The sequence below is a fragment of the Nerophis lumbriciformis genome, linkage group LG14 (genome assembly GCF_033978685.3).
Source record: "Nerophis lumbriciformis linkage group LG14, RoL_Nlum_v2.1, whole genome shotgun sequence".
Lineage (NCBI taxonomy): Eukaryota > Metazoa > Chordata > Actinopteri > Syngnathiformes > Syngnathidae > Nerophis > Nerophis lumbriciformis.
In genome coordinates, this window is record NC_084561.2 from 11,013,824 (window position 1) to 11,026,721 (window position 12,898).

General features: G+C 37.0%; 1 protein-coding gene across 6 annotated transcripts in view; it reads left to right on the forward strand.

Annotated features, from left to right (window-relative positions):
* Window positions 1-6,562: 6,562 nt before the first annotated feature.
* nlgn1 (neuroligin 1) overlaps window positions 6,563-12,898 on the forward strand; it is an 82,175-nt gene continuing 75,839 nt past the window's right edge. For 5 of the 6 annotated variants that reach the window (XM_061976058.1, XM_061976061.1, XM_061976060.1 and 2 more), the window contains exon 1: window positions 6,563-6,926. Coding sequence is in view for 1 of the 6 variants with exons in the window: in XM_061976063.1 (XP_061832047.1) it covers window positions 6,857-6,926 (70 nt within the window). In the remaining 5 variants the exon portion in view is untranslated. The remainder of the gene's footprint in view (window positions 6,927-12,898) is intronic. The other variant, XM_061976059.1, reaches the window with a different exon arrangement.

Consider the following 12,898-nt stretch of genomic DNA (forward strand, 5'->3'; position numbering starts at 1 on the left):
TTTCCTCTTTGGTCCGGAGGACACAACGTTCAGTTTCCAAAAACAATTTGAAATGTATAGATGAGCTCGGGCCCAGCAAAGCCGGCAGCGTTTCTGGGTGTTGTTGATAAATGGCTTTCGCTTTGCATAATAGAGTTTTAACTTGCACTTACAGATGTAGTGACGAACTGTAGTTACTGACAGTGGTTTTCTGAAGTGTTCCTGAGCCCACGTGGTGATATCCTTCACACACTGATGTCGCTTTTTGATGCAGTACCGCCTGAGGGATGAAAGGTCCGTAATATTATCGTTTACGTGCAGTGATTTCTCCAGATTCTCTGAACCTTTTGATGAAATCCCTAAATTCCTTGCAATAGCTCGTTGACAAGTGTTGTTAAACTGTTCGACAATTTGTTCACAAAGTGGTGACCCTCGCCCCGTCCTTGTTTGTGAATGACTGAGCATTTCATGCAAGCTGCTTTTATACCCAATCATGGCACCCACCTGTTCCCAATTAGCCTGTTCACCTGTGGGATGTTCCAAATAAGTGTTTGATGAGCGTTCCTCAACTTTCTCAGTCTTTTTTGCCACTTGTGCCAGCTTTTTTGAAACATGTTGCAGGCATCAAATTCCAAATGAGCTAATATTTGCAAAAAGTAAAGTTTTCCAGTTCGAACGTTAAGTATCTTGTCTTTGCAGTCCATTCAATTGAATAAAGGTTGAAAAGGCTTTCAAGTTAAAAGTTAAAGTACCAATTATTGTCACACACACACTAGGTGTGGTGAGATTATTCTATGCATTTGACCCATCACCCCCCTGGGAGGTGAGGGGAGCAGTGAGCAGCAGTGGTGGGCGTGCCCGGGAATCATTTTGGTGATGTAATTCCAACCCTTGAGGCTGAGTGCCAAGCAGGGAGGTAATGGGTCCCATTTTTATAGTCTTTGGTATGACTAGGCCGGGGTTTGAACTCACGACCTACCGATCTCAGGGCGGACACTCTAACCACTAGGCCAATGTATGTGTGTATATATACCGGTACACACGTAATATAAAAAAGTTAAAGTACCACTGATTGTCACACACAACACACTTAGATTAATCATGCAATTTATTTTGACCGTACAAGCTCTTTCACCTTACCTGCTATACGGTCAGTATTTACATCAATGCATACTGACATGAGTGAGGAGACTCCGACTGGCAAATTTCACTCCAAAATACAGCCTGAAAGAACTGTAGATAAAACTGTTCCCAAGTTTTGTGCAAATAAATGACATGCATTCAGGTAAAACTTTCCTGAATGACATTCTGACAATAAAATTGCATTTGTGTACAAATATTGGGGTCTATTTTAAGCTAATTTTAATTGTGCAAGAGATTAATCACCTGTGATTAAGCATGATTTATCCAAATTACAAAATGTGAACAATTTGATTTAAAAAGGTATGTTTTGACAGCCCTTATATATATATATATATATATATATATATATATATATATATATATATATACATACATGTGTGTGTGTGTATATATATACTTATAAATATTTTATTTATATTTATATTATATATATTGATATATTTATTTATATACACCTGTGATTAATCATGATTTATCCAAATTACAAAATGTGAACAATTTGATTTAAAAAGGTATGTTTTGACAGCCCTTATATATACAGTATATATATATATATATATATATATATATATATATATATATATGTGAGTGTGTGTGTGTGTGTGTATATATACTTATAAATATTTTATTTATTATTATATTATATATATTAATATATTTATTTATATACATATACTGCGCAATATAAATATATACATACAGGTAAAAGCCAGTAAATTAGAATATTTTGAAAAACTTGATTTATTTCAGTAATTGCATTCAAAAGGTGTAACTTGTACATTATATTTAGTCATTGCACACAGACTGATGCATTCAAATGTTTATTTCATTTAATTTTGATGATTTGAAGTGGCAACAAATGAAAATCCAAAATTCCGTGTGTCACAAAATTAGAATATTACTTAAGGCTAATACAAAAAAGGGACTTTTAGAAATGTTGGCCAACTGAAAAGTATGAAAATGAAAAATATGAGCATGTACAATACTCAATACTTGGTTGGAGCTCCTTTTGCCTCAATTACTGCGTTAATGCGGCGTGGCATGGAGTCGATGAGTTTCTGGCACTGCTCAGGTGTTATGAGAGCCCAGGTTGCTCTGATAGTGGCCTTCAACTCTTCTGCGTTTTTGGGTCTGGCATTCTGCATCTTCCTTTTCACAATACCCCACAGATTTTCTATGGGGCTAAGGTCAGGGGAGTTGGCAGGCCAATTTAGAACAGAAATACCATGGTCCGTAAACCAGGCACGGGTAGATTTTGCGCTGTGTGCAGGCGCCAAGTCCTGTTGGAACTTGAAATCTCCATCTCCATAGAGCAGGTCAGCAGCAGGAAGCATGAAGTGCTCTAAAACTTGCTGGTAGACGGCTGCGTTGACCCTGGATCTCAGGAAACAGAGTGGACCGACACCAGCAGATGACATGGCACCCCAAACCATCACTGATGGTGGAAACTTTACACTAGACTTCAGGCAACGTGGATCCTGTGCCTCTCCTGTCTTCCTCCAGACTCTGGGACCTCGATTTCCAAAGGAAATGCAAAATTTGCATGGTTGGGTGATGGTTTGGGGTGCCATGTCATCTGCTGGTGTCGGTTCACTCTGTTTCCTGAGATCCAGGGTCAACGCAGCCGTCTACCAGCAAGTTTTAGAGCACTTCATGCTTCCTGCTGCTGACCTGCTCTATGGAGATGGAGATTTCAAGTTCCAACAGGACTTGGCGCCTGCACACAGCGCAAAATCTACCCGTGCCTGGTTTACGGACCATGGTATTTCTGTTCTAAATTGGCCCGCCAACTCCCCTGACCTTAGCCCCATAGAAAATCTGTGGGGTATTGTGAAAAGGAAGATGCAGAATGCCAGACCCAAAAACGCAGAAGAGTTGAAGGCCACTATCAGAGCAACCTGGGCTCTCATAACACCTGAGCAGTGCCAGAAACTCATCGACTCCATGCCACGCCGCATTAACGCAGTAATTGAGGCAAAGGAGCTCCAACCAAGTATTGAGTATTGTACATGCTCATATTTTTCATTTTCATACTTTTCAGTTGGCCAACATTTCTAAAAATCCCTTTTTTGTATTAGCCTTAAGTAATATTCAAATTTTGTGACACACGGAATTTTGGATTTTCATTTGTTGCCACTTCAAATCATCAAAATTAAATGAAATAAACATTTGAATGCATCAGTCTGTGTGCAATGAATAAATATAATGTACAAGTTACACCTTCTGAATGCAATTACTGAAATAAATCAAGTTTTTCAAAATATTCTAATTTACTGGCTTTTACCTGTATATGCATGATTAGTCAGCATTTATACGTGATAATTGCGATAATTTTTGTCATTAATGTACATATACTACTTATAAATATATATATATATATATATATATATATATATATATATATATATATATGTGTATATGCAGTCGTGGTGAAAAGTTGACATACACTTGTAAAGAACATAATGTCATGGCTGTCTTGAATTTCCAATAATTTCTACAACTCTTATTTTTTTGTGATAGAGTGATTGGAGCACTTACTTGTTGGTCACAAAAAACATTCATGAAGTTTGGTTCTTTTATGAATTTATTATGGGTCTACTGAAAATGTGAGCAAATGTGCTGGATCAAAAGTATACATACAGCAACGTTAATATTTGCTTACATGTCCCTTGGCAAGTTTCACTGCAATAAGGCGCTTTTGGTAGCCATCCACAAGCTTCTGCTTGAATTTTTGACCACTCCTCTTGACAAAATTGGTGCCATTCAGCTAAATTTGTTGGTTTTCTGACATGGACTTGTTTCTTCAGCATTGTCCACATGTTTAAGTCAGGACTTTTGGAAGGCCATTATAAAACCTTCATTCTAGCCGGATTTAGCCATTCCTTTACCACTTTTGACGTGTGTTTGGGGTCATTGTCCTGTTGGAACACCCAACTGCACCCAAGATCCAACCTCCGTGCTGATGATTTTAGGTTGTCCTGAAGAATTTGGAGGTAATCCTCCTTTTTCATTGTCCCATTTAAACCACCAGTTCCATTGGCAGCAAAACAAGCCCAGAGCATAATACTACCACCACCATGCTTGACGGTAGGCCTGGTGTTCCTGGGATTAAAGGCCTCACCCTTTCTCCTCCAAACATATTGCTGGGTATTGTGGCCAAACAGCTCCATTTTTGTTTCATCTGACCACAGAACTTTCCTCCAGAAGGTCTTATCTTTGTCCATGTGATGTCAAATTATTGGAAACTCAAGACAGCCGTGACATTATGTTCTTTACAAATGTATGTAAACTTTTGATCGCGACTGTATATATGTATGTATATATATGTGTGTATATATATATATATATATATGTACTGTATATATATATAATATATATATATATATATATATATTTATATATATATATATATATATATATGTATGAATATATATGTGTATATATTAGGGCTGCAAATCTTTGGGTGTCCCACGATTCGATTCAATATCAATTCTTGGGGTCAAGATTCGATTCAAAATCGTTTTTTTTCTCGATTCAACGCGATTCTCGATTCAAAAACGATATTTTCCCGATTCAAAACAATTCTCTATTCATTCAATACATAGGATTTCAGCAGGATCTACCCCAGTCTGCTGACATGCAAGCAGAGTAGTAGATTTTTGTAAAAAGCTTTTATAATTGTAAAGGACAATGTTTTATCAACTGATTGCAATAATGTAAATTTGTTTTAACTATTGATTGAACCAAAAATATGACTTATGTTATCTTTGTGAAAATATTGGACACAGTGTGTTGTCAAGCTTATGAGATGCGATGCAAGTGTAAGCCACTGTAACACTATTGTTCTTTTTTTTTTTTTTTTTTATAAATGTCTAATGATAATGTCAATGAGGGATTTTTAATCACTGCGATGAGGTGGCGACTTGTCTAGGGTGTACCCCGCCTTCCGCCCGATTGTAGCTGAGATAGGCTCCAGCGCCCCCCGCGACCCCAAAGGGAATAAGCGGTAGAAATGGATGGATGGATGGATGGATTTTTAATCACTGCTTTGTTGAAATTGTAACTAATATTGATACTGTTGTTGATAATATTCATTTTTGTTTCACTACTTTTGGTTTGTTCTGTGTCGTGTTTGTGTCTCCTCTCAATTGCTCTGTTTATTGCAGTTCTGAGTGTTGCTGGGTTGTGTTTGCTTTTGGAATTGGATTGCATTGTTATGGTATTGCTGTGTATTGTTTTGTTGGATTGATTAATTAAAAAAGAAAAAAAAAGAAATAAACAAATAAATTGATTTTTTTTAAATGAGAACGTGAGAATCGTGATTCGAATTTGAATCGATTTTTTTCTTCACACCCCTAATGTATGTATATATATATATATATATATATATATATATATATATATATATATATATATATATCCATCCATCCATCCATCCATCCATCAATTTTCTACCGCATATATATATATATATATATATATATATATATATATATAAATATATATATATATATATGTATATGTGTGTGTGTATATATATACTTATACATATTTTATTTATGATTATATTATATTATATATATTAATATATTTATGTAGATATATACTGCGCAATATATATACATATATGCGTGATTAGTCAGCATTTATACACGATAAATGCGATAATTTTTTGTCATTACTATTTATAAATATATTTATGGATGGATTTATATATATATATATATATACATATATATATATATATATATATATATATATATATATATATATATATATATATATATATATATATATATATATATATATATATATATATATATATATATATATATATATATATATATATATATATGTGTGTAGCATAGTCCAATTATGGGTCCCCAAAATGGAAGTGTATCAGGTAAGCTAGCTTGTTTCCAAAAATCCCACTTTTTGCCATTAAAGCTCATTTTAAACCCGTGTAACACCGACGAATTGTAATATTTGACACCCTAATAACTTTAACAGGGTGTCAAATATTTACAATTCAAATATATCTTACGATATTTGGTCAATGAATCAATAGTCAACACCTTAGCTTAGCGAAACATAGCTAACTTTTAGCCTTGGAAATTGCTACGGTATTCTTACGTTATTTGTCACAACAACAACAACAACAACGCTACATATACAACCAATAAATGTCAGTGTTTTAATGATTTTGTACGTGGATATATCGTCTTTGTTCAACTCAAAGTAGGAATTTGTTCTCTACGAAAATGTTGATACATTTCGCGTAATGTCGATGGTAAGCAGGCTATTCGGCAAAAACGTGTTTTTTTTTATTGTTTATTTTAAATAATACACATTTTTTATCTATGTCCCCACACAATTGTAATGTTGGACGTGCTACAGCGTTGGCGGTGACGATGATGATGATGTTGGGGGTTGGGGGAGGAAGGTTAGGAATCCTTCATCTTCAGCATCAGCGCCATTATCAAGTAGACGCTTGTGCGTCAAACGTGGACGTGGATTTAAGCAACCCGTGTGTGGAATTCCTTTCATTTCATTGCAATCCATCATTTGTGCTCTTTCTTCTTCCCCCTTCTTTTTTTTTTTTTTTTTTTTTAGCGTTTGCTGCTTTTTTTTCCTATGGACTGTACGTCGGACAAAAAAACAAGGATTTATTCTATTCCTAAGAGACGCAGCGGACGGATGAAGACCAGACCAGAGCACTGTAATATTCACATACATGGTAAATATTGTCATACGTGCAGAATATTGTCATACATCATGGGTGCTGCCTTCTTTTAGCGTCATCGGTGAGTATTGCCATGAAGCTGTTGTGTTATTAATGTGGCACATTTTGATGTTCGGGGTGTGGTGTTGTTTCCCCTTATTTGCCTTTCATCTTATTTTTCTTGAGGAAAAAAAAAACATTAACCGCTCTTGTTTTTTGGGTCCCCCCCCCCCCCCCCTGCAATTTGCCCCTTGCAGCTGCGCACCTTCACAAGGGAAGCACAAGCATCCGTGATTGGAATATATGTGCCGCGACTAACCGTGCACGTTTGCACATGCATGAACCCGCGCACGGGGAAAAACGTGACGCTCGCACCTTTGCGTGAGCGTGGAATTTCTCACACATTTTTTTGTGTAATCGTCATTGAATACATGCAAATGGCTTTTTTTTCTTTCTATATATATATATATCTCACTGGTGGGCTGCAGAAAGGAAAACAGGCCAAGTGTGTGTAGATATGTGTTTGTAGTGACACTTAATTAGGCTATGTTTATGTATGCATGTTTATATTCATGTGTGTGTAGGCTTGGTTGAAAGTTGTCCCCATTGGGGCACCGTAGTGCAGGAAAACTGTCTGCATGGTGTTACCCCTCATAGATATATAGATTATTCATATATTTTCATCAAGTGCATTTCAAGCTGAGCTACTTTCATCCTATATATATATTTTTTTAAATTGTGTGTTTGGTATTTCTTATTGTGCATTCACCCTCCTCGCTGTTTCTGGGGGCTCGATCCGTCCATGCAGTCCCCGGGGCCGTGATCTACATAGCTCAGTCCTCAAGGAACATATCTGCTCAATGCTGTATTCATATGTCCCCTTTCTTCCCCTCTGGCCGTATATCATCATTGTGGGGAAAAAAAGACGTAGAGAACAAAACTAATGGATTCCTTGTTATTGTGAAAGCAGCTCTGTAGTTACAATTCAGGTTTTTGATAACTCCATCCATCCATCCATCTTCTTCCGCTTATCCGAGGTCGGGTCGCGGGGGCAGCAGCCTAAGCAGGGAAGCCCAGACTTCCCTCTCCCCGGCCACTTCGTCCAGCTCTTCCCGGGGGATCCCGATGCGTTCCCAGGCCAGCCGGGAGACATAGTCTTCCCAACGTGTCCTGGGTCTTCCCCGTGGCCTCCTACCGGTCGGACGTGCCCTAAACACCTCCCTAGGGAGGCGTTCGGGTGGCATCCTCACCAGATGCCCGAACCACCTCATCTGGCTCCTCTCAATGTGGAGGAGCAGCGGCTTTACTTTGACCTCCCTCTGGATGGCAGAGCTTCTTAGACCTAGACTTCCTTTTAATTGTCATTCAAATGTGAACTTTACAGTACAGATAAGAACGACATTTCGTTACATAAGCTCATGTTAGTGCAGGATAAAAAAGCAATAAGGTGCATATATAAATAAATAAATAAATAGGTTACTGTACAGATAAATATATTGCACTTTTTCAGATGCGTCCACGTTTATGGATGTATGTTATATTGTCTTTTTTATTCCAGCGAGTTAATCCATTTTGGGGGGAGTTGAGGGGATAATTGAATTATGATGTGTTCAAGAGTCTTACGGCCTGAGGGAAGAAGCTGTTACAGAACCTGGAGGTTCTGCTTCGGAGGCTGCGGGACCTCTCTCTCTCAACCTATCTCTAAGGGAGAGCCCCGCCACCCGGCGGAGGAAACTCATTTCGGCCGCTTGTACCCGTGATCTTGTCCCTTCGGTTATAACCTAAATCTCATGACCATTTTAGATAATAATAATTCTTATTATTTGTATTTTTATATGTTCTTATAACTTTTTTTTTTACGATTATTATCAGTATTATTAACATCCACCCTATGTGGCATACATAATTTATAGGGGTGTGACAATTGATCGTTAGTTCGATTTATAGTCCTAAATTTAAATAATATCGATCTGTGCCTTCCGGAAGATAGGTATCGATCCGACATCGATTTAAAAGGGACTCAATCAATGTTACCGATACTAGAACAAAGAAAACATTAGATTTAAGAATGACTGACTTAATATTTAGTTTAGCACTTTTAATGATATAGACCAGGGGTGCCCACACTTTTTCTGCAGGCGAGCTACTTTTCAATTAACCAAGTCGAAGGGATCTACCTCATTCATGTATATAATTTACCGTATTTTTCTGACTATAAGTCGCAGTTTTTTTCATAGTTTGGCTGGGGGTGCGACTTATACTAAGGAGCGACTTATGTGTGCAATTATTAACACATTACCGTAAAATATCAAATAATATTATTTAGCTCATTCACGTAAGAGACTAGACGTATAAGATCTCATCGGATTTAGCAATTAGGAGTGACAGATTGTTTGGTAAACGTATAGCATGTTCTATATGTTATAGTTATTTGAATGACTCTTACCATAATATGTTACGTTAACATACCAGGCACGTTCTCAGTTGGTTATTTATGCCTCATATAACGCACACTTATTCAGCCTGTTGTTCACTATTCTTTATTTATTTTAAATTGCCTTTCAAATGTCTATTCTTGGTGTTGGGTTTTATCAAATACATTTCCCCAAAAAATGCGACTTATACTCCAGTGCGACTTATATGTTTTTTTCCTTCTTTATTATGCATTTTCGGCCGGTGCGACTTATACGCCGAAAAATACGGTATTTGTATTTTTATATGTTCTTATAATTATTTTTTTTACGATTATTATCAGTATTATTGACATCAACCCTATGTGGCATACATAATTTATAGGGGTGTGACAATTGATCGTTAGTTCGATTTATACTCCTAAATTTCAATAATATCGATCTGTGCCTTCCGGAAGATAGGTATCGATCCAACATTGATTTAAAAGGGATTCAATCAATGTTACCGATACTAGAACAAAGAAAACATTAGATTTAAGAACGACTGACTTAATATTAAGTTTAGCACTTTTAATGATATAGACTTTTTCTGCAGGCGAGCTACTTTTCAATTAACCAAGTCGAAGGGATCTACCTCATTCATATATATAATTTACCGTATTTTTCGGACTATAAGTCGCAGTTTTTTTCATAGTTTGGCCGGAGGTGCGACTTATACTAAGGAGCGACTTATGTGTGCAATTATTAACACATTACCGTAAAATATCAAATAATATTATTTAGCTCATTCACGTAAGAGACTAGACGTATAAGATTTCATGGGATTTAGCAATTAGGAGTGAGAGATTGTTTGGTAAACGTATAGCATGTTCTATATGTTATAGTTATTTGAATGACTCTTACCATAATATGTTACGTTAACATACCAGGCACGTTCTCAGTTGGTTATTTATGCCTCATATAACGTACACTTATTCAGCCTGATGTTCACTATTCTTTATTTATTTTAAATTGCCTTTCAAATGTCTATTCTTGGTGTTGGGTTTTATCAAATACATTTCCCCAAAAAATGCGACTTATACTCCAGTGCGACTTATATATGTTTTTTTCCTACTTTATTATGCATTTTCGGCCGGTGCGACTTATACGCCGAAAAATACGGTATTTGTATTTGTATATGTTCTTATTATTATTATTTTTACGATTATTATCAGTATTATTAACATCAACCTTATGTGGCATACATAATTTATAGGGGTGTGACAATTGATCGTTAGATCGATTTATATTCCTAAATTTCAATAATATCGATCTGTGCCTTCCGGAAGATAGGTATCAATCCAACATCGATTTAAAAGGGATTCAATCAATGTTACCGATACTAGAACAAAGAAAACATTAGATTTAAGAACGACTGACTTAATATTAAGTTTAGCACTTTTAATGATATAGACTTTTTCTGCAGGCGAGCTACTTTTCAATTAACCAAGTCGAAGGGATCTACCTCATTCATATATATAATTTACCGTATTTTTCGGACTATAAGTCGCAGTTTTTTTCCTAGTTTGGCCGGGGGTGCGACTTATACTCATGAGCGACTTATCAATCAATCAATCAATCAATGTTTATTTATATAGCCCTAAATCACAAGTGTCTCAAAGGGCTGCACAAGCCACAACGACATCCTCGGTACAAAGCCCACATAAGGGCAAGGAAAAACTCACCCCAGTGGGACGTCGATGTGAATGACTATGAGAAACCTTGGAGAGGACCGCATATGTGGGTAACCCCCCCCCCTCTAGGGGAGACCGAAAGCAATGGATGTCGAGTGGGTCTGACATAATATTGTGAGAGTCCAGTCCATAGTGGATCCAACATAATAGTAAGAGTCCAGTCCATAGTGGGGCCAGCAGGACACCATCCCGAGCGGAGACGGGTCAGCAGCGCAGAGATGTTCCCAGCCGATGCACAGGCGAGCGGTCCACCCCGGGTCCCGACTCTGGACAGCCAGCACTTCATCCATGGCCACCGGACCTGTGCCCCCCCCCTCCATAAGGAATAGGGGAGCAGAGGAGAAAAGAAAAGAAACGGCAGATCAACTGGTCTAACAGGGGGGCTATTTAAAGGCTAGAGTATACAAATGAGTTTTAAGATGGGACTTAAATGCTTCTACTGAGGTAGCATCTCTAATTGTTACCGGGAGGGCATTCCATAGTACTGGAGCCCGAATAGAAAACGCTCTATAGCCCGCAGACTTTTTTTGGGCTCTGGGAATCACTAATAAGCCGGAGTTCTTTGAACGCAGATTTCTTGCCGGGACATATGGTACAATGCAATCGACAAGATAGGATATTTTTATATGTTCTAATCATTATTTTTTTTACGATTATTATCAGTATTATTAACATCAACCCTATGTGGCATACATCATTTATAGGGGTGTGACAATTGATCGGTAGTTCGATTTATATTCCTAAATTTCAATAATATCGATCTGTGCCTTCCGGAAGATAAGTATCAATCCAACATCGATTTAAAAGGGATTCAATCAATGTTACCGATACTAGAACAAAGAAAACATTACATTTAAGAACAAGTGACTTAATATTAAGTTCAGCACTTTTAATGATATAAACTTTTTCTGCAGGCGAGCTACTTTTCAATTGACCAAGTCGAAGGGATCTACCTCATTCATATATCAATCAATCAATCAATGTTTATTTATATAGCCCTAAATCACAAGTGTCTCAAAGGGCTGCACAAGCCACAACGACATCCGCGTTACAGAGCCCACATAAGGGCAAGGAAAAACTAACAACCCCAATGGGACGTCGATGTGAATGACTATGAGAAACCTTGGAGAGGACCGCACACCGTATTTTTCGGACTATAAGTCGCTCCGGAGTATAAGTCGCACCGGTTGAAAATGCATAATAAAGAAGAAAAAAAAACATATATAAGTCGCACTGGAGTATAAGTTGCATTTTTTGGGGAAATGTATTTGATAAAACCCAACACCAAGAATAGACATTTGAAAGGCAATTTAAAATATACAAAGAATAGTGAACAACAGGCGGAATACGTTATATGAGGCATAAATAACCAACTGAGAACGTGCCTGGTATGTTAACGTAACATATTATGGTAAGAGTCATTCAAATAACTATAACATATAGAACATGCTATACGTTTACCAAACAATCTGTCACTCCTAATCGCTAAATCCCATGAAATCTTATACGTCTAGTCTCTTACGTGAATGAGCTAAATAATATTATTTGATATTTTACGGTAATGTGTTAATAATTTCACACAGAAGTCGCTCCTGAGTATAAGTCGCACCCTATCGAAAACTATGAAAAAAAACTGTGACTTATAGTCCGAAAAATACGGTACTTTTCAATTGACCAAGTCGAAGGGATCTACCTCATTCATATAAATAATTTATATTGATTTGTTTATGAAAGAGACGTTTTTGTTAACCAGTTCAAGGTGTTTAATGATAATACAAGCATGTTTAACACATATCGATTCCTTTCTTTCATGAAGACAAGAATATAAGTTGGTGCATTACCTGATTCTGATGACTTGCATCGATTGGAATCAGACAGTAGTGCTGATAACGTCCACGTTTTCAAATGGA